The sequence below is a fragment of the Xyrauchen texanus genome, chromosome 35 (assembly GCF_025860055.1).
Source record: "Xyrauchen texanus isolate HMW12.3.18 chromosome 35, RBS_HiC_50CHRs, whole genome shotgun sequence".
Classification (NCBI taxonomy): Eukaryota; Metazoa; Chordata; class Actinopteri; order Cypriniformes; family Catostomidae; genus Xyrauchen; species Xyrauchen texanus.
Window position 1 is genome coordinate 1,193,930 of NC_068310.1, and position 22,077 is coordinate 1,216,006.

Genomic DNA, 22,077 nt, shown 5'->3' on the forward strand with positions numbered 1-22,077 from the left:
ACCATTACACTGGTCAGGACCCAATTTTTCGTTTTTATTCCCCACATCGTTGACCTCCCCATCGCCCAGAACGAAAAACTTGAAAAGAAATCTGAGTGCCCGACATGTTACACACAAAACTCTGAACCTTCACCCAAAACCCCTGGATCTCAATACACCACCAAAAAACATGGGCCATGTCTCCATCCTCCGATTGGTATCGTCAGCATGTGGGTGTGTCTTTAAGACCGAGCCTATACAATCTAGAGGGGGTCCAATACAATCGATGTATAATCTTGAATTGCATAAAGTGTGCCCTTGCATCTCTAGATGCAGACTTTGTTTTTAAAATCCTAGCCCACACTCCTTCCTCCAAAAATACACTGATGCCTCATGACCTTTTCCAAAAGCAGTAATCATCACTCCCAGAGTATCTGTTGCTTTAGGGGAGTATATGCTAATCCCAAAAATAGTACAGAGCAGGTGCCACAGCTGTAAATACCTGAAACACTGAGATCTAGGAATCCCAAAATGTTGAAACAAATCTTCAAATGATCTCAACAATCCGCTCTCATATAGGTCACTGAGTTTAGTAACCCCCCTTACAATCCGCTCTGACCAGCAGAAAGGGGACTTATAATTTAGGCAACATTTTAATAAATGTCTGAATTAAACATTCGACACTTTTTCCGTACTGCAGTGCAAATGCAAGATAACGGGTGTAGCTTAACTTCTCCGATTTAGTGTGATAGAAAGGCTTTGCACTGGTGAAATAGGGGTAAGAACTTCCCGTTCAAAATAAAACCGGGGAGGGGCTCTTTCTGATGGAAGCAACCAATGAGCCAAATGTCTAAGACCGAATGCATAATAATAAAACAAAATCTTGGGTAGGTCTAGCCAACCTTTGTCGATCGGCCTATGCAATTTATTAAAATGTAATCTAGGACGCTTACCATTCAGCTTCACTATGCTTCAGGACTTCACTATGCTAACAAATTGCTTGTTTAAAGCTGGCTTAAGATGTCATAAAAGTCAAAGAACTCTGCAAGAACCAAGTCATATAAACTCTTACACAGATGAGCATCTCCACCTGAGTCAACACATCCTGCTGAGCAAGGACCATAAAATGTAAATCTCTGTCCCCCTCTACCCATCCTGTTTCCCTTCAGCTCATTACACCTCAAACTCACCTAAGATCTACACCTAAGATGTTTACAAATAATGACAAGTATGTTTGATATCATTTGAAATGTGTCAGTGTGACTGGTATATTGGTCTCTTTCCCATGTTGATAAAACTAATGGTAACAAAGTGATAAGGTATTTTGCCAAATGCTGTATAATTCTGGAGGTCTGTCTGACTGTATGCTAATTATAAGGTATTATATGTATTAAGGTATTATGTATTAACATAAGGTATGACCACCAGGACTTCCAAACCTAACCACTCCCAAAATTTCCTTTTGTTTAAGGTTTGGGTATTTAAGGAGAGGTGACTCGTTGTTTATGGTTCTCTGTAGTTAGATGATCCCACACTGATGTGTGTAATTTTAATAATGGGAATGTGCATTCAGATCTTCCACACAGATTGATGTGTGTAGTTTCTATCAGGTAATTGCAATTTGAATTTCTTATGTTTTGATAACATGTCTTAATTTGGCTTATTTTCTAATTTGAATTGATGAATTTATTATTTTACCTGGTAAATTGATACATTTGAATTTATTCTGATTTACTCTATTTAAAACTATTGTCTTTTGTAGAATACATTAAGTCCATGTTTCCACAAATCTACAACCATGTTAGTAGCATGGGGCACACCGACTGAGACTTTAGAAATAATGCCAGTTTGTTAGTTGGAGCTCTAGTGTACTTGGAGTGTATAGGCTCGATAGGGAATTTCCGTTTAGGACAACATGTTGTCAACAAAGCCTAAATAGGGGTAAGTCGAAACCTCTGGTTTTTGTAATATTTTATAGCTAAGTGTACATAATAAACTATGGCATGATTATATAAAGCTATTTTAACTTGTTGGTCTATCTTTGTAAATTTAGTGGTCATGACCTCTGGGTAGAAATAATGTTACTCTAAGTGTTTACTATCTAAGGGGAATAAACAAAATACTTTTAGATAAAAGGGCGAGTGTGAGCAGCCATCTAATTAGTATTTAGTCAATTACTGTTTTAATGACCAGTACTGCCGTATTTGTGTCCGTGAGATCAACGTACACGTCCGGCGCGAGACACATCAGGAATCCGAATGAACAAGTACAATATAAAATAGAACCCTATTTTTTAAATACGATGATTACATGTTAAATCACATTTAATAATTCATATATCCTTAGAAACTTTTATAATTGGAGTCAGATAAAATAAACAAGGATTATAAAATGAATAATATAGTTATTTAATTGGAACGAAATAACTTAATCTGAATGCGCACGATAAAACAGAACACACAGGAGACCTTAAGCTATGCCATTGGATACAGTCCTTGGGCCAGTTGGGTGGCTTCACTATTCCTCCTTTACCTCATCCCCCTTACACTTGAAATAAGAGAGGGGGACATCTACAGTGAGAGACTGTATCAGGTTGTTGAATTTTGAAATACAATTCATTTTAATAACATTAACCTTCCCAATCATAGATAAATGTAATGAAGCCCACCTACTCACATCACACAAACCTTTTTATTAAACGGAAATTCTTCCTCATCACAGCTGCTAATGGCTCCAGGGCAAGACAGAACAATAATGGGGAAAGAGGGCAACCCTGCCTGGTGCTCCTATCCAAAGTAAAATAATCTGAAATTAATCCAACTCGTATATTTCCAAAATCTTAAAATAATCCCATTCTACCATATAGCCATTCCAAACGCCTTTTTCAGTGTCAAGTGAGATGGTAGTGACCGGAGTCTGATCATTCACCACTGACCACATGATATTGATGAAATGCCTAATGTTATCAGAAGAGCTATGGCCCCAAATAAGCACCACCTGATCTATATGTATAAGAGATGTCATAACTTAATCGGTTAACCAGGATTTTTGACAATATTTTTACATCTTGCTTGATCAGGGACTGTTACTCTTACACTCGCTTGGATCTTTGTCCTTTTTAAGAATCAGACTGATCCTGGCTTGTGTCATGGTTGGCGGAATCTTTCCATTCTATAATGATTCTGTATAAACTTCTAACAAAAATGGAGCCAGTTCTGTAGCATAAAATCTAAAACATTCAGCAGCAAAGCCATCTGGCCCTGGAGCCTTGCCTGTAGGCAAGGTCTTAATTACCTTGCCAAGCTCCAAGTTATCTCAGAATCAAGATAATATTTTTTGCTCAGTCGTCAGTTTAGGGAGTTCTAATGGTTCGACAACGTTTCTAATATCTTCTTCAGTAGACAAAGACGTGGAACAATAGAGATCAAGATTGAATTCTTTAAAAACATTATTAACATCAATGGCGGAGTTAAATATTTCACCACCAGCAGATGGTCACTGAGGGAATATATATTTACATTTACATTTATGCATTTGGCAGACGCTTTTATCCAAAGCGACTTACAGTGCACTTATTACAGGGACAATCCCCCTGGAGCAACCTGGAGTTAAGTGCCTTGCTCAATGACACAATGGTGGTGGCTGTGGGGGCTCGAACCAGCATCCTTCTGATCACCAGATTACCAGTTATGTGCTTAGACCACTACACCACCACCACACATATATATATGTATGTATGTATGTATCATGAGGGTTGCCAGCGGCTTGCAACATCCTTTCAATATCTATAAAAAAGCTCTGATAATCAATGTTAGGTGTGTAAATATTAGCCAAAACCAACCTTTGCCCCTGAATGTCTGCTAAAACAGTAATGACTCTTCCTAATTTATCTTTAGTCTGTTACTTTCCAATGTAGTGACTCCCCTGCTCTTACTTGAGCCAGCACTAAAGAACACATTCCACCCCATATCTTCCCACATTTTTCAAATTCTTGTGGGGAAAGATGCCTTTCTTGAAGAAACACTAGATCATATTTCTTACGTTTAGGAAAAGAAAAACCTTTCTTCTTTTAATGGGGTGCCCCAACCCATTCACATTCCATGTGGAGAGAGACAATCCGCTCATAAACATTTGACATTTTGGCATATCAGAAAAAATAGATTGTGTGTAAAAAAAAATTTATTATAAAGGTCACATTCCACATTGGTGCAACAATCAAACCCTGACCTTTCCCCAGAACAAAACAAACAAAAAAAGAAAAACATGTGCATTAACCCCGCACACAACAGTGCCTTCCCTTTGTGGTGTGTGCCTCCACAAAACAAGTTCCAGTCGCTAGCGGAACCAGCACAAAATGAAACTAAAAAAGTGCCCAGTTTCCCCGAACAGTCAAGTGAATGTTAAGTGAGACAGGTCCACAACATGAAAATCACCAAATGGCTTACTCACTCTATTGTCTTTATGTAGGATAATTCTTTCAGTGGGCATGTAAATTCTCTTCGCCCATCCTTAGTATCTATTCTCAGTTTGGTTGGACACATCAGAGCAGAAGTGACTTTCTGTTGATGTAAGAGTTTCTTGCATTCCCTGAATTCGCAGTCTGGGAACAAAAAAATTTTGAGGTTCTTCCAAGAAAGCCTTCCTTTTACTCCTCGCCTTTTTAAGTTTTCAAATACATTTTTCAAGTATTTTATGTTTTGTCAAATGACAACAAAATGTCGACCTGCATATTGGTTAAACACAACTATGATTGGTGGACAAAAATTATTCATAGATTAATGATATTTTAAAGCATAATTGTTTCACAAATTTATTTAAATAATCTTTTTCATCACTTCTCATTCCAACATTTCTTTTTTGCAAGACTTTGTCTCCAGACAGTTACACCACATGACATTTTTTTACTTTAACCCTCTGGGGTCTGAGTGTGTTTTTGGGCCTGGAGAAGTTTTGACATGTCTTGACATTTGTGCTTTTTTCAGTTGCTTAAAAACATTTTATGATTGTGAGGAGACTTAATGTTCAAAAAAGTAATATGACTACATTTTCTTTACATAAATACTACTTAATTTTAGACCTACACTACCAAGGTTTTGAAAAGAAGTCTCTTCTGCTCACCAAGACTGCATTTATTTGATCCAAAATACAGTAAAAACATTGATATTCTGAACTCTTTTTACAATTTAAAAGAACAGTTTTCAATTTGAATATATTGTAAAATGCTATTTGTGATCAAAGCTGAATTTTCAGCATCATTACTGCAGTCTTCAGTGTCACATGATCCTTCAGAAATTATTATAATATGCTGATTTTCTAATATGGGCATATTTAAAGTGCATTTTACTCATTTTACCTGAACATATATTTGCAAGCACAAGCTTTGTTGATGATAATGACGCAGCATAGACTCTAGATAAAATATAATCTTAACATTCATATTATTTTTATATCATATTACATACCATATTTACACTCACCTAAAGGATTATTAGGAACACCATACTAATACTGTGTTTGACCCCCTTTCGCCTTCAGAACTGCCTTAATTCTATGTGGCATTGATTCAACAAGGTGCTGAAAGCATTCTTTAGAAATGTTGGCCCATAGTGATAGGATAGCATCTTGCAGTTGATGGAGATTTGTGGGATGCACATCCAGGGCACGAAGCTCCCGTTCCACTACATCCCAAAGATGCTCTGTTGGGTTGAGATCTGGTGACTGTGGGGGCCATTTTAGTACAGTGAACTCATTGTCATGTTCAAGAAACCAATTTGAAATGATTCGAGCTTTGTGACATGGTGCATTATCCTGCTCGAAGTAGCCATCAGAGGATGGGTACATGGTGGCCATAAAGGGATGGACATGGTCAGAAACAATGCTCAGGTAGGCCATGGCATTTAAACGATGCCCAATTGGCACTAAGGGGCCTAAAGTGTGCCAAGAAAACATCCCCCACACCATTACACCACCACCACCAGCCTGCACAGTGGTAACAAGGCATGATGGATCCATGTTCTCATTCTGTTTATGCCAAATTCTGACTCTACCATCTGAATGTCTCAACAGAAATCGAGACTCATCAGACCAGGCAACATTTTTCCAGTCTTCAACTGTCCAATTTTGGTGAGCTCTTGCAAATTGTAGCCTCTTTTTCCTATTTGTAGTGGAGATGAGTGATACCCGGTGGGGTCTTCTGCTGTTGTAGCCCATCCGCCTCAAGGTTGTGCATGTTGTGGCATCACAAATGCTTTGCTGCATACCTCGGTTGTAACGAGTGGTTATTTCAGGCAAAGTTGCTCTTCTATCAGTTTGAATCAGTCAGCCCTTTCTCCTCTGACCTCTAGCATCAACAAGGCATTTTCACCCACAGGACTGCCGCATACTGGATGTTTTTCCCTTTTCACACCATTCTTTGTAAACCCTAGAAATGGTTGTGCGTGAAAATCCCAGTAACTGAGCAGATTGTGAAATACTCAGACCGGCCCATCTGGCACAAACAACCATGCCACGCTCAAAATTGCTTAAATCACCTTTCTTTCCCATTCAGGAGATTGTCTTGACCAGGACCACACCCCTAAATGCATTGAAGCAACTGCCATGTGATTGGTTGATTAGATAATTGCATTAATGAGAAATTGAACAGGTGTTCCTAATAATCCTTTAGGTGAGTGTATATCATACAGCATACAATTTAAATACCTGCTTTAGCCAAAACAGCATTTAAATATAACTAAAACTTGCCTATTAGGACATATTTCAATACTCTGAATCCTGGCTGGCAAGTCTAGAAACAGTCCCACTAGTTAAATATGTACATGTTTATGTAAAGTAGCATGTCAACTAATGAAAATTAAATTACTTACTGATCCGAAATTGTATCCTCGCCTGGATCAAGTCTCTCTTCAAAATGCAAACGTTCATCAGAGTCCTGCTCTTCTTCTGTGGAAAATGTTAACTCTTCATCACTATTCAGGAGTTTCCTCGCCTCTGTATCTTTCTATCTTTCAAAAGCGCAGAAAAGTGAATGAACCAGATGTTTTTAAGGCACAGTCAGGGGCGTTTACCATTTGTATTGATCGCCTCATTACATTACCTTATGAATAGTGCCCTCTGCCCGTGGGTGTGATCACATTAGGGATAATTACCTGAGCCAGGAGAAAATGTACATCGCTTTGTTTCATACAGATTACATTGCAGGAGAATATTTGTTTTAAATTTGAATTGTTTTATTTAAAAGTAGACATTTTAAGCTTTCTTTAAACATTTGTTTCATGTTTGTGTGATAAGTATTCGCGGAGTTTTTTCATTTATGTGACGTGTTTCAGAAAACTGAGACTGCTGTAAACTCACCCTTTTTCTTTTTTTTACAAAAGCTTTAGGTTTTTGTTGTTATTGTGAGGGTACACAAATAAAAGTAGACCCTTTATAGTCTCTAATTACACTTATCTGTATGCCCTAAAATGTATTTTTAGGGCATACAGTATGTTATGTTGTTTCCACTGTAATGACGAAAGAATCCAGCAGGACGTGCCGGCGTCTGAGAGAAAATATAAAAATGACCGAGCTCAGAAATTTAAAACATGTTCATCATCCTAGAAGAGCTGCATTCAAGTCACTGTTTTGGTGAATTTAATTTGAATAATTTAAGAGATCTGGACAAAAAAGTCCCTGATGACAAACAATTACCAAAAACAAAGGAAATGCATCAAATATGTGCAATTGTGATTTTGTGGTCTGAATTCTTTTCCTTATAGGAAGTTGGTAATCTCTATGACATGTTTCACACCCGTAACTGCCTCCATCGACGAGCATATCAGCACAAAGTTGGCAACATCATTGAGATCATGTATGTATCAGAATCATCAAACACGAGCACATTTTTCAGCTTCACAGGTTGATGTGAATGTTCTGTGGTGTGTTTGTCAGGATTACAGAAGCCTTCGTAAAGGCTGATCCTCATATCTGCATCCAGGGTTCCTCTGGCAAGATATTCACAATCTCTTCAGCAATAGAAGACATGGAGGCCTACACCAAACTCACCGGTAGTGTTCGACCAATAATGTCTTTTCAATATGATTGAGAAGTGTGTCTGAAGGAATGTCGATATACACTCAGTGACCACTTAATTATGTACACCTGTGCACCTACTTATCGATGTGATTATCTAATCAACCAATCGTATGGCAGCAGTACAATGCATAAAATCAGGCAAATACAGGTCAGGAGCTTCAGTTAATGCTCAAATCAACCATCAGAATGGGGGGGGGGGGGTCAGAATACAGTATTTCTGTAACTGCTGATCTTCTGGGATTCAGAAAGCTGAGGCTTCAGTGGGCCCTACCATCTGTGTACCTCAGCAGAAATCGAGATTTATCAAACCAGGCAATGTTTTCCGGTCTTTAAATCTCCAGATTAATGAGCCACTGCAGCCTCAGCTTTCTTTTCTTGGCTGACAGATGTGGATCCCGACGTGGTCTTCTGCTGTTGTAGCCCATTCGCCCATCCTGCTGTTCTGCTCACTAAAGTTTGTACAGAGTGGTATTGTGAGTTGCCGTAGTTTTTCTGTCAGCTTGAACCAGTCTGGCCATTCTCCATTGACCTCATCAACAAGGCGTTTGAAGTGTCCGCTGAACTGCAGCTCACTGGATGTTTTTGGCACCATTCTGAGTAAACTCTAGTAAACCAGCCCATCTTGCACATCACTGAGATTCATTTTTTCCCCATTCTGATGGTTGATGTGAACATCAACTGAAGCTCCAGACCCGTATCTGCATGATTTTGTGCATTGCACTGCTGCACACGATTAGATAATTACATCAATAAATAGGTGTACATGTGCACCCAATCACTGAGTGTATTTCTTTCTATTTAATGGCCAGAGATGAGAAAATGTTACTTGCTGAAAGATCTTTGGTATTTTGCTATATTTTTGGTAATTTGGTGTGTGTGGTGGTGGCTTAGTGGGCTAAAGCACATAACTGTTAATCAGAAGGTTGCTGGTTCGATCCCCACAGCCAGAACCATTGTGTCCTTGAGCAAAGGTACTTAACTCCAGGTTGCTCCGGGGGGTATTGTCCCTGTAATAAGTGCACTTTGGATAAAAGCGTCTGCCAGATAATTATAAATGTAATTTATAATTAGGGCTGCCAATGGAAAAAAAAACATTTTATCAAATTCATTACATGATAAAATGAGTTACAAATATATTCTTAGACAATCTCACAAATGAAGATATTTCAAAGATATTGTTGTATCAGATTGTCAGATGAGCGAGTAAACATAAGTCAATATATTGTTTGCTTTATTTCTATAGTATTGAGCATGAGCCTGTCACTGGACTACAGTCCACAGCAATCCATTCTACAATCAAATGTGTGTTTATGCGCAGTTATAAGCCAGCTACAGCAGGTTTTTGCATAGTCAAGCTACAGTCTTAATCTGTCTGTCCAAGTGTACACTACATAATGCGTAATATTTTTGTAGGAAGGACATTAAATCTAGGTTAAATACACAGCGCTGATGGCTCACTTTCTTCCTGCTAAATACGGGACACTGGTTAACTGGACATTCTAATTAACCTAGAACCTAAACAATGTCTATGTACTAATGCAATAAACAGGCAGAACCTAATTTCTCTCAATTAATTTGCAGAAAGAACACAAGCAAAATATTGTGCTTACAAAAAAAAAAATTTAGAGCAGCATCTGGGATTTCTTATCAATAGCTATATGAATTAATACATACATCTTGCATGTGCTGGCAATGTAAATATATTACACAATGAAATGTATGCGTTCGGTGTAATACAGAATTTTGACAAAATGTTTTTTTTGTCAAAATACCAGGATAATGTTTTAATTATCCTGGTATGATTGAAAATGCGACACAATATGTGCACTAATTATAACTGATTTTCCTTGATCTTTCCTCTGCCATTGATAAGTGTAGTATTGTCTTTGTTTCAGGTCCATATCACTTGTTTTCAATTGTAATCTGTAATTTTTAACATTGACCGTTGAATTGTGAACATCATAGAAATTTATAAAAATTCTGAATGTTCTCAGCTGTTTGGGTATGAAAGGTAACAAATGGTACATACCTGCGTCCATTATGAACAAGGACGTGTCCTGTGTGAATGGCTTTCCATAGGATTTTATGTATAGGTCAGGGGGGTGATTAAATGTTTTTATCTTAATACTCTCTAGTGTTAATTCTCAGTTAGCATATTGAATTTCAGCTGTTTCATGTTATTTGAATAAAGATAGTTTAGCTGGTTTGTTGATTTTATTATCACATGTGTTTTGTAGATTATATTTTTGAACAGATTCTGTACTCGTCCTCGCCGGAGCTGTCTGATGCTCGAGCCATCTTACAAAACATCGTCTGTAGACGTCTGTATAAATGTGTAGGTCAGACCATACCAGAGACACATGTGGACATATCACAGGTGCGAAACATGTGGACAAAATTGTTAAAACAGATTATATTTTCCAATACTTATTTCTATTTGCCTGTTACTATATTATGACCCAGGCTGCTGTCACACAGTGTTTGGCTCCAGTTGCCTACATGTCAAATTTCATATATGAACTTGTGATGAAATCTAAGTACCCTGATCAGCCAGATACACCTTACACTGCACTTAACCTACTTTAAACATCGTTACAATAACAATGAATCATCAAATGTTTATCTTTTTCTGTCAAGAACATCTACTATGTTGTTAACTGCATTTCTCCTTTTTTTTTAATTTATGAGGCATCTGTTTTCTTGGTTTTGTTTTGTGTTTTATTCCAAAATATACAGTAGTTGCTTTTCTGATATATGATCTGAATCTAGTATGACACATTTTAGTTTTTCCTGTAATTGTATTTATGTGACTTGAGTGCTGAATAAAAACACACACATAAAAAAAATTCTATGGCCTCTTGCAGGATAAACTGTGTGAATGGGAAAATGAAGTGGCCAGTTCCAAACCCAGTGGCATCGATGGTGACCTCAGGGCTGAGGACTTTGTAGTTAGTGTATGTGAGGAAAAACAAACTGTCCTCAGATTTTTATTTGTGACTTTTTATTTAGTCTAACTTCATTTATCCATTAGGTCATTCACATGGATTATGGAATGAAGGAGAAAAATCCCATGAACAATGTTCATTTCTACTGCAAGAATGACCCCACCAAAGCCATCAAGATTCGCAAAAAACAGGTACACTGCAGTTTTGATCAATTCCCATTTCTTTTGGCTTGTGAATGCTGAACACATGGTGTAAATCCAGCATCCCTGATGCATTGGTCTCATCCAGGTGTCAAAAATCCTGCCGGAGCACTTTGCCGAACAGCTCATTAGGGTTTACTGTAAGAGGACAGATGACAAGAGCCTTGAAGCTGCGAAGAAGTACTTTGTCAAGTGGTGCATGGACAAGAACTTTACTAAACCACAGGTATGTCAGGTAATGCTCAGTTCAGCTAGTAGTTTGCAGGTCTGTTCTGATAGGGTTGTGGACAGCAGGAAAAAAACTACGCTGAATGCAAATAAGAAAAGTAAACTATTCATACAGTATAATCATGCAATATATTATACTAGTTCAATAAATAGGCTTAACATCTTTTAGAAAGGCAGAAAACGCTTTCCATATTTTGTCTTGTTTTTGGCATCAAAGGCTGTGCATCCCATCAAACTCTGCAATAATTTGGTGGAGATTCATCTGGCACTTATATAAATACTAGTGCAATATTTGTCCCTTTGTTTGTTCCATGTGTTAGGCTGGTAAATCACACTTCTTTTATTCATGCATTTAGAAAATGTTCCTATTAATCATGTTTAACATCATGTGATGTTAAAGTGTTGTTAATAATATTATCACATCTATGCTAGGTAATTGTTATATAAATACATTTGAAGGGCATTTTGGTTGACATTTTGTGCAATAAAAATGTACTAGTATTGTGTTGGTTGTCACCGAACCAAAACAAGTTGAGAATCTCAGCTGTACATGTGATTAATGTGAACGTGTATGTTCCAGGATGGAGATATAATCGCACCAGAGCTCACCCCACTCAAACGGGACTGGCACACCCGGGAACAAGACAATGATGGCAGTGAGGAAGATGAAGACAAGTATCCAGGAATTAGAAATGAAACACCCAGAAAAACTGAACGTCACGTAAAAGTTAACCTTTTTCAGGCTAAGGGAGAAGATATTACTCTCTGACCAGCATTACTGGCCATGGGAAGTTGTTTATTTCTTGACATCTCCGAATGAACAGTGTGTTGTATTCACAGCTTTTTATGTTTATAGTTATAGTTATTGTCTTTTTTTTTTTAAATCAGTGTTTTAATGCAACTCATTAAAACACTGAGACGCTTCATCAGTCTGTCTAGAATGATTATTTGTCTCTTACCCTTTGTTTTTTTTTATTAGTTAAATGGTGATATTTAACGATATCGCATTATCGTTAAATAGCGAAGCTAGTGCGATGCATTTTGACACTTATTTAAAACATACTTATTACTCATTACATTTTGTTATCAAGGACTGTTACGTTTTCTTTTGTCGACTATAGTAGAGTGACTCTGCTCACTATGTGCGAAGACTAAAGCATCTGCTACACTCTGGTTCTCAAAAGTTTCAATGTGTATGACATTCAATATGACATTTAATCAGGACATAAAATCTAGAGGACTTCATTGTAATCACATCTGTATATCAGCAAGCACATTTTAGTTTTCATATTTGCAGTACTGTTTTTATAACAGTATTGGTTTGTGCTGTTGTGGCCCCTTGTGCTCAGGGATTTACTTTGTTTTAAATGACCAGGGAATACATTTGAAGGAAGCCCAATGTCTACCTGAGGGTTAAATGCTTTTCAGTAATGTTTCATTCTATTATGAAATATTAAAATTGTGTCTCAGTCGCATGACAATCACATCAGGTCAAAATGGTTCCAAATATGGTAAAATTATGGTGTTTTTCCCCCCCACCATATAGGATGTTAGTTACAGCATCATATTAACTTTAGTTCTATTGACATTTATATCTAACTTTGACTTTCTAAAGTGTAGTTTGTGTGGATTTATGTTGTGTATTTGGCCAAGACCGAATTTCTACTCTGAGATATTAATTCTAATGCAAATTAAAATGTTAATTCCCCAATCATAAATATTGAACCAGTGCCTTTAGTCAAGTGATTTCTAATGTAAAAAATTTAACTGAAGGCAGGTTTAAGCCGACGACAGTCCTTTTCAACTAATCCAGCAAGAGCAGCAAGCTCTTGTATATCAAAGCTTTACCAAACACATGCTGCTTCCACAAATGTGATATAGTGAAGCTGATAGAGGGATAGAGATTTTTTTTAAGAGGGTGATGGTTTGCAACTTTGTTGTACAAAATTACCACATGTGTTTGTTCTAAAGAACACCATTATGATATGTATTAAAGGTGCAATCAGGTTTTGATTATTAAAAGACACCAAAAGACATGAATAGTATTTTTTTTTTTTTTAAATATGTTCTCATTTCTGAAATTGTGCAATTGTTATTTCATGTCCTTGCTGCTTTTCCTTGTTCCTTACTCCACCCTCATAGGAAAGGATGGAAGGAAAGTAAAAGAGGATAGAGGAATCCAAGCAAGACTGATTTGCAAAATGAAATGTACTCACACGTCACTTTAGAGCATTGGTTTTCAAACTGGGGTTCGAGGTCCCCTAGGGGGTCTGTGAGTGTTCTTAAACTTAAGTAGAAAAAAGGTATGCTGTCAACATACAACAAATTTTGCTAAATTATTCCAGATAATAGGGATGCACTGAAATAAAAATAAATTTGGCTGACACAATACAGAGTTTAACAAAAAAACTTGAGGCTGAACTGTTTTACATCTTTAAGCTTTCAATATGTACACAGAGGTAAAAAAATAAAATATGTGGGGGGAAAAGGGCTATTTTGCACTTCTGTTTTTGCAGTTCTAAACATAACTCACATTTTATATATTATGATCGAACATTACAAATATATTTTATGAATTATTATATTCTACGTGCTTTACTTTTTTGTATTTCATTTATTTTGGTAGACATTTCTTTAGATTTCACACAGAAAAATTATTATAAACATAATGCAATGCAATACATTTACGTAATAAACCATCAGTTTTTCAAATTGGCATTTTCATAATTGGTCATAAACATCAAAATCCAGTGGTTAATATTAGCTTTTATCAATGGTTTTTAGCTAATGCTTTTATTTGGTCAATAATTGGCCGATACTTTTAATAAAAATATATTAATAATTCCTTTTGACTTCACCACAATAACAAAATAAAAGCTACTTATTTAAATTGTCTTTATATAATATCACACATTAAATATTTCTCTGGTCTTTATACACAAAAAATATATAGCGACATTTTTATGTTTTAGAAGTGGGTCCTTTGCTGTTTTGTTATTTAAACTTTTTAAACGTTTTCATAATAAATCCAAATAATACAAGATGCACTGTTGAATTATGTGACAATTATGGTTTATGCAAAGGTGAAACAAATTTAAATGGTTGTGTTCGATGTGAAGGGGGAAGATAATTTAACCTGCATCGGGCACTGTTCGACTTCATGCAGCGCTGCACAGACCGATGAGCGCAGGCCTTGATGCAGTGCATGATGGTTAAACATTGTGTCTGACCTGAAAGGTGTAAAGGAAGTAACCCTCCCACGTCAAGATTCCGCATGGGCATTCTGTCAATTATTTCGCCACTCGCCTGTCAGTTTATTAATGATGGGAAGTATTAAATACTTATGGTCTCTAAAAGATTTCAGTGATTGTATTCAAGAATATAGCCAAAAAAAAAAACAAAGTTCGAAGTTCTGAAAAATGGTTGGACATTTGGTAAAAGCGGTAAATTTAAAAATGATATAATAGGTGTAGTTTTTAAATAGCATAATTATTTCAGCTATATCTACAGTCTTCAAGGAGGCCCCACCCACTCATGGGGAAAAGTAAAGTGCTGTTACTATAGTTACTCATACATTACTATGTAGAAAACGGGGTGAAATATCTGATAGATTAGGCTATTTTAACAATGAAAACATGAAGAAAAGATGTTGTGTCGTTTTTTGCGCTTCAAACAATTCCAAAAAACCCTAAACTGATATTTTATTGCCTGCGAACTGACATAAATCTAAAAAGTACTGCGTCTGCAAGCTGTTGAAACATATAATATTTTCTAGGCAGTACCAGGCCACACAATACAGAAGTTTACGTTTATGATTGTAACATTCATATTTTGTCTTTTGATTTGTATCTTAAAATGTTTTTATTTATACCTTTTTTAATATGATTAATGATGAAATGACTGCACACATACAATAACTAAAATTAGCAACTTTACCAGAAACCACATTTACTAAACCCTGCCAAACTGAACTTACCAAGAAATACATCCTCTTAGAAATGTTTTGATTGAAGCATGAAAATGATCGGCTCCACTCCGATCAAAGTTTTCTTATGCGTTTTGTCTTGTTTTCTGATGTTAACTCATCATGTCTCTGCTGGAACCTATTATGTGATGATCGATTTAGTCTTGAATCCACTCTGATTTTTCCCAAATACGGTACATTAAACCACGGAATCCAGCATATTGTTGTCCATAGTCACAGAGCTTTGGCATTGGTGAAGTGCAAAAACATGCTGCTTACGAATGTAACTGGTTCTATGACTGTGTGGAAGACCGCCAGATGTAGTACTAGTGGAAAACCTGTGCTTTGACCATGAATCAAATACAGGTGAAACTCGAAAAATTAGAATATCGTGCAAAAGTTCATTAATTTCAGTAATTCAACTTAAAAGGTGAAACTAATATATTATATAGACTCATTACAAGCAAAGTAAAATATTTCAAGCCTTTATTTGATATAATTTTGATGATTATGGCTTACAGCTTATGAAAACCCCAAATTCAGAATCTCAGAAAATTAGAATATTGTGAAAAGGTTCAGTATTGTAGGCTCAAAGTGTCACTCTAATCAGCTAAACACCTGCAAAGGGTTCCTGAGCCTTTAAATGGTCTCTCAGTCTGGTTCAGTTGAATTCACAATCATGGGGAAGACTGCTGACCTGACAGTTGTGCAGAAAACCATCATTGACACCCTCCACAAGGAGGGAAAGCCTCAAAAGGTAATTGCAAAAGAAGTTGGATGTTCTCAAAGTGCTATATCAAAGCACATTAATAGAAAGTTAAGTGGAAGGGAAAAGTGTGGAAGAAAAAGGTGCACAAGCAGAAGGGATGACCGTAGCCTGGAGAGGATTGTCAGGAAAAGGCCATTCAAATGTGTGGGGAGCTTCACAAGGAGTGGACTGAGGCTGGAGTTACTGCATCAAGAGCCACCACACACAGACGGGTCCTGGACATGGACTTCAAATGTCAAACGTCTTACCTGGGCTAAAGAAAAAAGAACTGGTCTGTTGCTCAGTGGTCCAAAGTCCTCTTTTCTGATGAGAGCAAATTTTGCATCTCATTTGGAAACCAAGGTCCCAGAGTCTGGAGGAAGAATGGAGAGGCACACAATCCAAGATGCTTGAAGTCCAGTGTGAAGTTTCCACAGTCTGTGTTGGTTTGGGGAGCCATGTCATCGGCTGGTGTTGGTCCACTGTGCTTTATTAAGTCCAGAGTCAACGCAGCCGCTCTACCGGGACATTTTAGAGCACTTCCTGCTTCCTTCAGCAGACAAGCTTTATGGAGATGCTGACTTCATTTTCCAGCAGGACTTGGCACCTGCCCACACTGCCAAAAGTACCAAAACCTGGTTCAATGACCATGGTATTACTGTGCTTGATTGGCCAGCAAACTCGCCTGACCTGAACCCCATAGAGAATCTATGGGGCATTGCCAAGAGAAAGATGAGAGACATGAGACCAAACAATGCAGAAGAGCTGAAGGCCACTATTGAAGCATCTTGGTCTTCCATAACACCTCAGCAGTGCCACAGGCTGATAGCATCCATGCCACGCCGCATTGAGGCAGTAATTAATGCAAAAGGGGCCCAAACCAAGTACTGAGTACATACGCATGATTATACTTTTCAGAGGGCCGCCATTTCTGTATTTAAAATCCTTTTTTTTATTGATTTCTTGTAATATTCTAATTTTCTGAGATTCTGAATTTGGGGTTTTCATAAGCTGTAAGCCATAATCATCAAAATTATATCAAATAAAGGCTTGAAATATCTTACTTTGCTTGTAATGAGTCTATATAATATATTAGTTTCACCTTTTAAGTTGAATTACTGAAATTAATGAACTTTTGCACGATATTCTAATTTTTCGAGTTTCACCTGTAGAGTTTTCACTCCATGACGCATAATGTGCTGTTAGTTATAAAAGCCCCATAACACATAAACTCAATGTCTAGAAAGCGAATTCCGAGTGACTGGAGACTTACGACCTACTAGTCTTCCACTAGTGCTTGCAGTACTGCCTCTGCCATTCTTCCACTCAGTCATAGAGCAAGTTACATTCGTAACGACTCGGTTACTAACGTAACCTCGTTCTCTTACGAGAGGTTCTCTCGTATTGCGTAAGCTATCTTACGCTACGGGAAAGATTCATCTTTTCTGAGATATTGAAGCCAAAAAAATTATCCTTAATTTTGTATCATTTGTCAACGCAGTGCAGCAACTGCAGACCTTGAGCGGGCTAGCTAGCGAGCTCATTGGTTGCTCTGCGGCAACTGCTGCAGCCTATAGACGAACTTGGGCGAACTCGCGTCCAATGAGAGGCGTCCGCGCACTTACTGCATCAAAGCCCGCCAAAATGGGCGTGGCTAGAGTGCATATAAGCGTAGTTCGTAGGCTGGAACCCTGATTTTCATCTCTTCAGCGAAGCTCTTCGCATCTCTGAACTGGAAGCCGCGTCGCCGTTCGAGGGGCATCTAGCAAGCTTGGACAGCGCTCGAAGAAGCCAGCCGTCTTCGCCACCTTCAGCCATCCTGCGAGCTACGCCATCCGGCGACATATCCTTTTTTAGAGCAAGCTAAGTTCCTCAGCGAACTTCACAAAAAGAGTATCGAGCGTCTTTTTAAAGATGCCTCGCACTTCCTGCAGCTCATGCCGCGCTCCTCTCAGCACCGGAAACCACCACCTCATCTGCGCTCTCTGCCTGGGACGGGAACATGCAGAGCTCGCCCTCGCTGACGGCGGATGCGACCTTTGCGAGGAGCTTCCGATGTCGACCCTGCGGGCTCGACTCGAAGCATGCAAAACCAAAGCCGCCAGCCGCCTTCGTTCGCCGCGCAATAAGAAGCTCCGCTCCCAAAGGCTGCCGGAACCGGTGTTAGAAGCGACTGCCTCGCCGGAGCCTCTCCCTCGAAGTCTCGCTTTCACCCTCCCCGCCCCGGACGCCGCGAGTTGCCGGCGAGCGGCCGCACTGCTGCCATCTGGGATGACGAGGCGGAGGATAAGGGTTGCTGTTCCATCATGGCTTCGGACAGCGAGGAGTGGTCAGGCTCCCAAGCCGCCGCCTCGGCCCAGGAATCCAGAGGATTCGGTAGCAGCACACCTTTGCCCGCCCTCCGCGAGATGGCGGTCTAAACCGGTGCTCCCGTCTAGGCCTGCAGAACTACTTCCGCCTGTGTTGGCCGCGCCTATGCCGCCGCCGGCCAAGCCGCATCTGCTCTGCATTCCATGGCCGTCTTACAGATCCTCCAAGCGGACCTCCTTCGAGAATGGGATGAGAAAGGCGGACATCCAGAGGCTGTTTCAGATCTAAGGAGCACGACGGACAACACGCCACTCTCTCCGTCCGGTCTCTTCGGTTCCGCGGTGAGTGGCATTGTTGACCGTTTCACGGAAGTCCAGAAAGCCACCCAAGCCATGAATCTCTTCCTGCCTCGTCGCGCTAGCTCCTCTGCTGGCCGCCCACGTGACCAGCCTCCTGCACGAGCCTCTTCACAGCGCCCAGCTCAGCAAAGCCAGACTTTTCAGCGTCGACAGGGCGGCCGCCCTAGGTCGCGCTCAGACAGCCGCCGCAGACCGCCGCCCCCCCGCGGGCCTCGGCCTAAGATTGCATTGAAACCTGAGCAACCGAAGTCCTCCTAGCTTTGTTGAGAAAACGACGGCTCAGTCCCACCGCAGCCGGACAGCCGTCAAAGCTTCACCCTCTGTCAGTCCCCTTCTCTCAGGCTACTGCAGTGGTGGATTCAGCAGCCAACAAGCCGGTGATACTGCCCGCTTGCCTGCACTCAAACGCCATTTTCACGGCAACCCAAAGAAATCTTGTAAAGAGCAAACATGCCTTATGTGTAGAAAATGTGCCCACAATCCAGTGTTCACCTCTACACACAAGCATTACACTTCCCGTGTCCCGATCAGAGCCCACTCACATAAAGCGGACAAAGCCCGCTCGAGGGTTAGAGTCAATAAACGCGCTCACGAATACGTGCGCGCGCCCATTCTCTGCCCGCTCTGTCACACGGCCAGCAAACACTTCTCTGTATGTAAGTTCCGTGCCCGTGACTATGCTCGCGCATCACTTAACAGATGTGACTCTTTCCCCATTCACCTCAATCGGGAAGTCACTCACAGAACAGCCTGTCCTTGCTGTCTGCGAGCAGTCATGCATAAGCACAGTAAGCGCCGCTCACACATTCTGTTCAGCGCGCTGTGTGCGGCAATCAGGGCGATTTGGCCATTCACCCTCTAGCGTTATGCTTCAAAGCGTGGGAAGCTATCCCAGGATATCCAAATGGGTGTTAAGCACAATAAAACAGGGCTATTTGCTACAGTTCGATCGCCGCCCTCCCCGCTTCAGAGTGCGGCTCGAAACTATTGTGAACACGGAAGCAGCCTGCATGCTTCGTTCAGAAATAGCAAACCTTCTGTGCAAAAGGGCCATAGAGAAAGTGCCGCCTTCGCTGAGCGAGTCAGGGTTTTACAGCCGTTATTTTCTTGTTCCGAAGAAAGACGGCGGCCTCAGACCAATATTAGATCTCAGGGTTTTGAACAAGGTGCTTGCAAAAAGACCGTTCAAAAAGCTTACAATCAGGAAACTCCTCGCGCATACGCGCCAGGGGACTGGTTTATCTCTCTCGATCTGAAAGATGCCTATTTTCAGATTCAGATAAATCCCCATCACAGGCCATTCTTGAGATTCGCCTGACGGCCAGGTTTATCAATACACCGTCCTTCCGTTCGGCCTGTCTTTAGCACCCCGTACTTTCACGAAGTGCATGGATGCGGCGCTCGCACCCCTGCGGAGTCAGGGCTTGCGAATTCTGAACTATTTGGACGACTGGCTGATTATGGCACAGTCACATACGGAGCTTCTGTCTCACAGAACAGTTCTCCTCAGCCATCTGAACAGTTTTGGGTCTTGCAGTCAATTGGACCAAGAGCTCACTACAGCCCAGTCAGGCAATTTCCTTCCTTGGAATAGAACTAGACTCCGTGGCAATGACGGCTCGCTTATCTACACAGCGCGTGCGCCGTGTTCAGTGACTAGCCGCGTCCTTTCAGATGAACAGCCTCACGCCTCTGAAAAAATTTCAGAGAGCGCTAGGTTACATGGCCTCAGCCGCAGCAGTACTTCAGCTGGGTTTACTGTGCATGCGCCCGCTTCAGCATTGGCTAAACCGGGCTTGGGCTACAGACCGCCAGCTGATCAAGGTGACTCAGACCTGTATTTCAGCTCTGCAGCCCTGGACAGTGGCCGAATGGTATCAGCGGGGAGTGACGATGGGAGCTGTATCTCGGCGAAAAGTCATCTCGACAGACGCGTCCAACACGGGTTGGGGCGCGGTCTGCAATGGCTCTCTGGTTTTTTTGGCCTATGGTCAGTTCAGGAAAAGCTCCTTCACATAAATTGTCTGGAAATGATAGCGGTCGAGTACGCGCTAGTGCGCTTTCTCCCGGTTATTCAGGGTCACCACGTCCTGGTCCGTTCGGACAACAGATCTGTGGTATCCTACCTAAACCGTCAGGGCGGTGTCAGATCCAGGAACCTCTTCCATCTGACGAAACGCATACTGAGTTGATCCCAGTGCCACCTGCGCTGGCTGAGGGCGACGGCGTGCCAGGCCACCTGAGCGGCGGCCCAGACAGACTGTCCAGAGACAATATTCCCCCAGGGGAATGGTCCCTGCACGCTCAAACAGTCCAGAAGTTATGGCGCATATTCGGCAGAGCAGAGATAGACCTTTAGCGTCAGAAGAGAACTCTCACTGCCCAATATTTTTCTCGAGCGAGGATGCGCTGGCCCAGGACTGGCCCAACCGCCCGCTTACGCCTTCCCTCCCGTCTCGCTATTGCCACAGGTAATGCAGAGGATCAGGAAGCAGCGTCACTCGGTGCTCCTCATAGCCCCGCGTTGGGAGAATCAGACATGGTTCCCGGAGCTTACGCAGCTGTCACTGACAGCGCCGTGGCCCATCCCAGTGAGAGCAGATCTCCTCTCTCAAGCTCGCGGCACGATCTGGCATCCCCACCCAGGCGCTGGGCGCTGCAGCGTGGGTGATCAGCGACTACCCGTCGCTCTGCCAGAAGGGGTAATAAACACCATCATACACGCTAGAGCCCCTTCCACGAGAAGACTATGCGTCAAAATGGTCTGTGTTTTCAAAATGGTGCACCGACAGAGACCTGGACCCATGGACATGTGGGGTGTCGTCGCTGCTCGTGTTTTTACAAAGAGCTGCTGGATAAGGGCAGATCCCCATCCACGCTCAAAGTGTATGTGGCGGCCGTCGCGGCGTTCGCTGAACCCCTGCACGGCCAGTCACTGAGAAAAAATGAGCTGGTCATCCGCTTCCTCAGGGGAGCTAGAAGGATGAACCCCAGCGCCCCCATCGGTTCCTATCTGGGATCTTTCTATAGTTCTCGAAACTATGAAAGCCCCCCTTTCGAACCGCTTCAATCCGTGGATTTGAAATACCTTTCACTCAAAACCGTTTTCTGACTGCCCTGTCATCAGTCAAGCGTGTGGGAGACCTTCACGCGCTGTCTGTCAGCTGCGTGTCTTGAGTTTGGACCAAGTGACTCCAAGGTCATTTTAAAGCCTAGACACGGCTATGTTCCCAAGGTGATCGGTACTCCTTTCAGAGCACAGGTCATTTCCCCA

General features: G+C 40.9%; 1 protein-coding gene and 1 long non-coding RNA gene across 3 annotated transcripts in view; one reads left to right on the top strand and one right to left on the bottom strand.

Annotated features, from left to right (window-relative positions):
• Positions 1 to 7,705, bottom strand: part of LOC127628719 (uncharacterized) — a 244,004-nt gene extending 236,299 nt beyond the window's left edge. The window contains exon 1 of the long non-coding RNA XR_007968698.1: positions 6,318 to 7,705. This is a non-coding gene — a long non-coding RNA (uncharacterized LOC127628719). The remainder of the gene's footprint in view (positions 1 to 6,317) is intronic.
• samhd1 (SAM domain and HD domain 1) overlaps positions 1 to 13,876 on the top strand; it is a 78,786-nt gene extending 64,910 nt beyond the window's left edge. For both annotated transcript variants that reach the window (XM_052105521.1, XM_052105522.1), the window contains exons 10-16: positions 7,734 to 7,825; positions 7,906 to 8,021; positions 10,287 to 10,426; positions 10,914 to 11,003; positions 11,081 to 11,185; positions 11,283 to 11,420; positions 12,003 to 13,876. In XM_052105521.1, coding sequence (XP_051961481.1) covers positions 7,734 to 7,825; positions 7,906 to 8,021; positions 10,287 to 10,426; positions 10,914 to 11,003; positions 11,081 to 11,185; positions 11,283 to 11,420; positions 12,003 to 12,191 — 870 coding nt within the window. In that variant the 3' untranslated portion in view covers positions 12,192 to 13,876. The remainder of the gene's footprint in view (positions 1 to 7,733; positions 7,826 to 7,905; positions 8,022 to 10,286; positions 10,427 to 10,913; positions 11,004 to 11,080; positions 11,186 to 11,282; positions 11,421 to 12,002) is intronic.
• Positions 13,877 to 22,077: the final 8,201 nt, after the last annotated feature.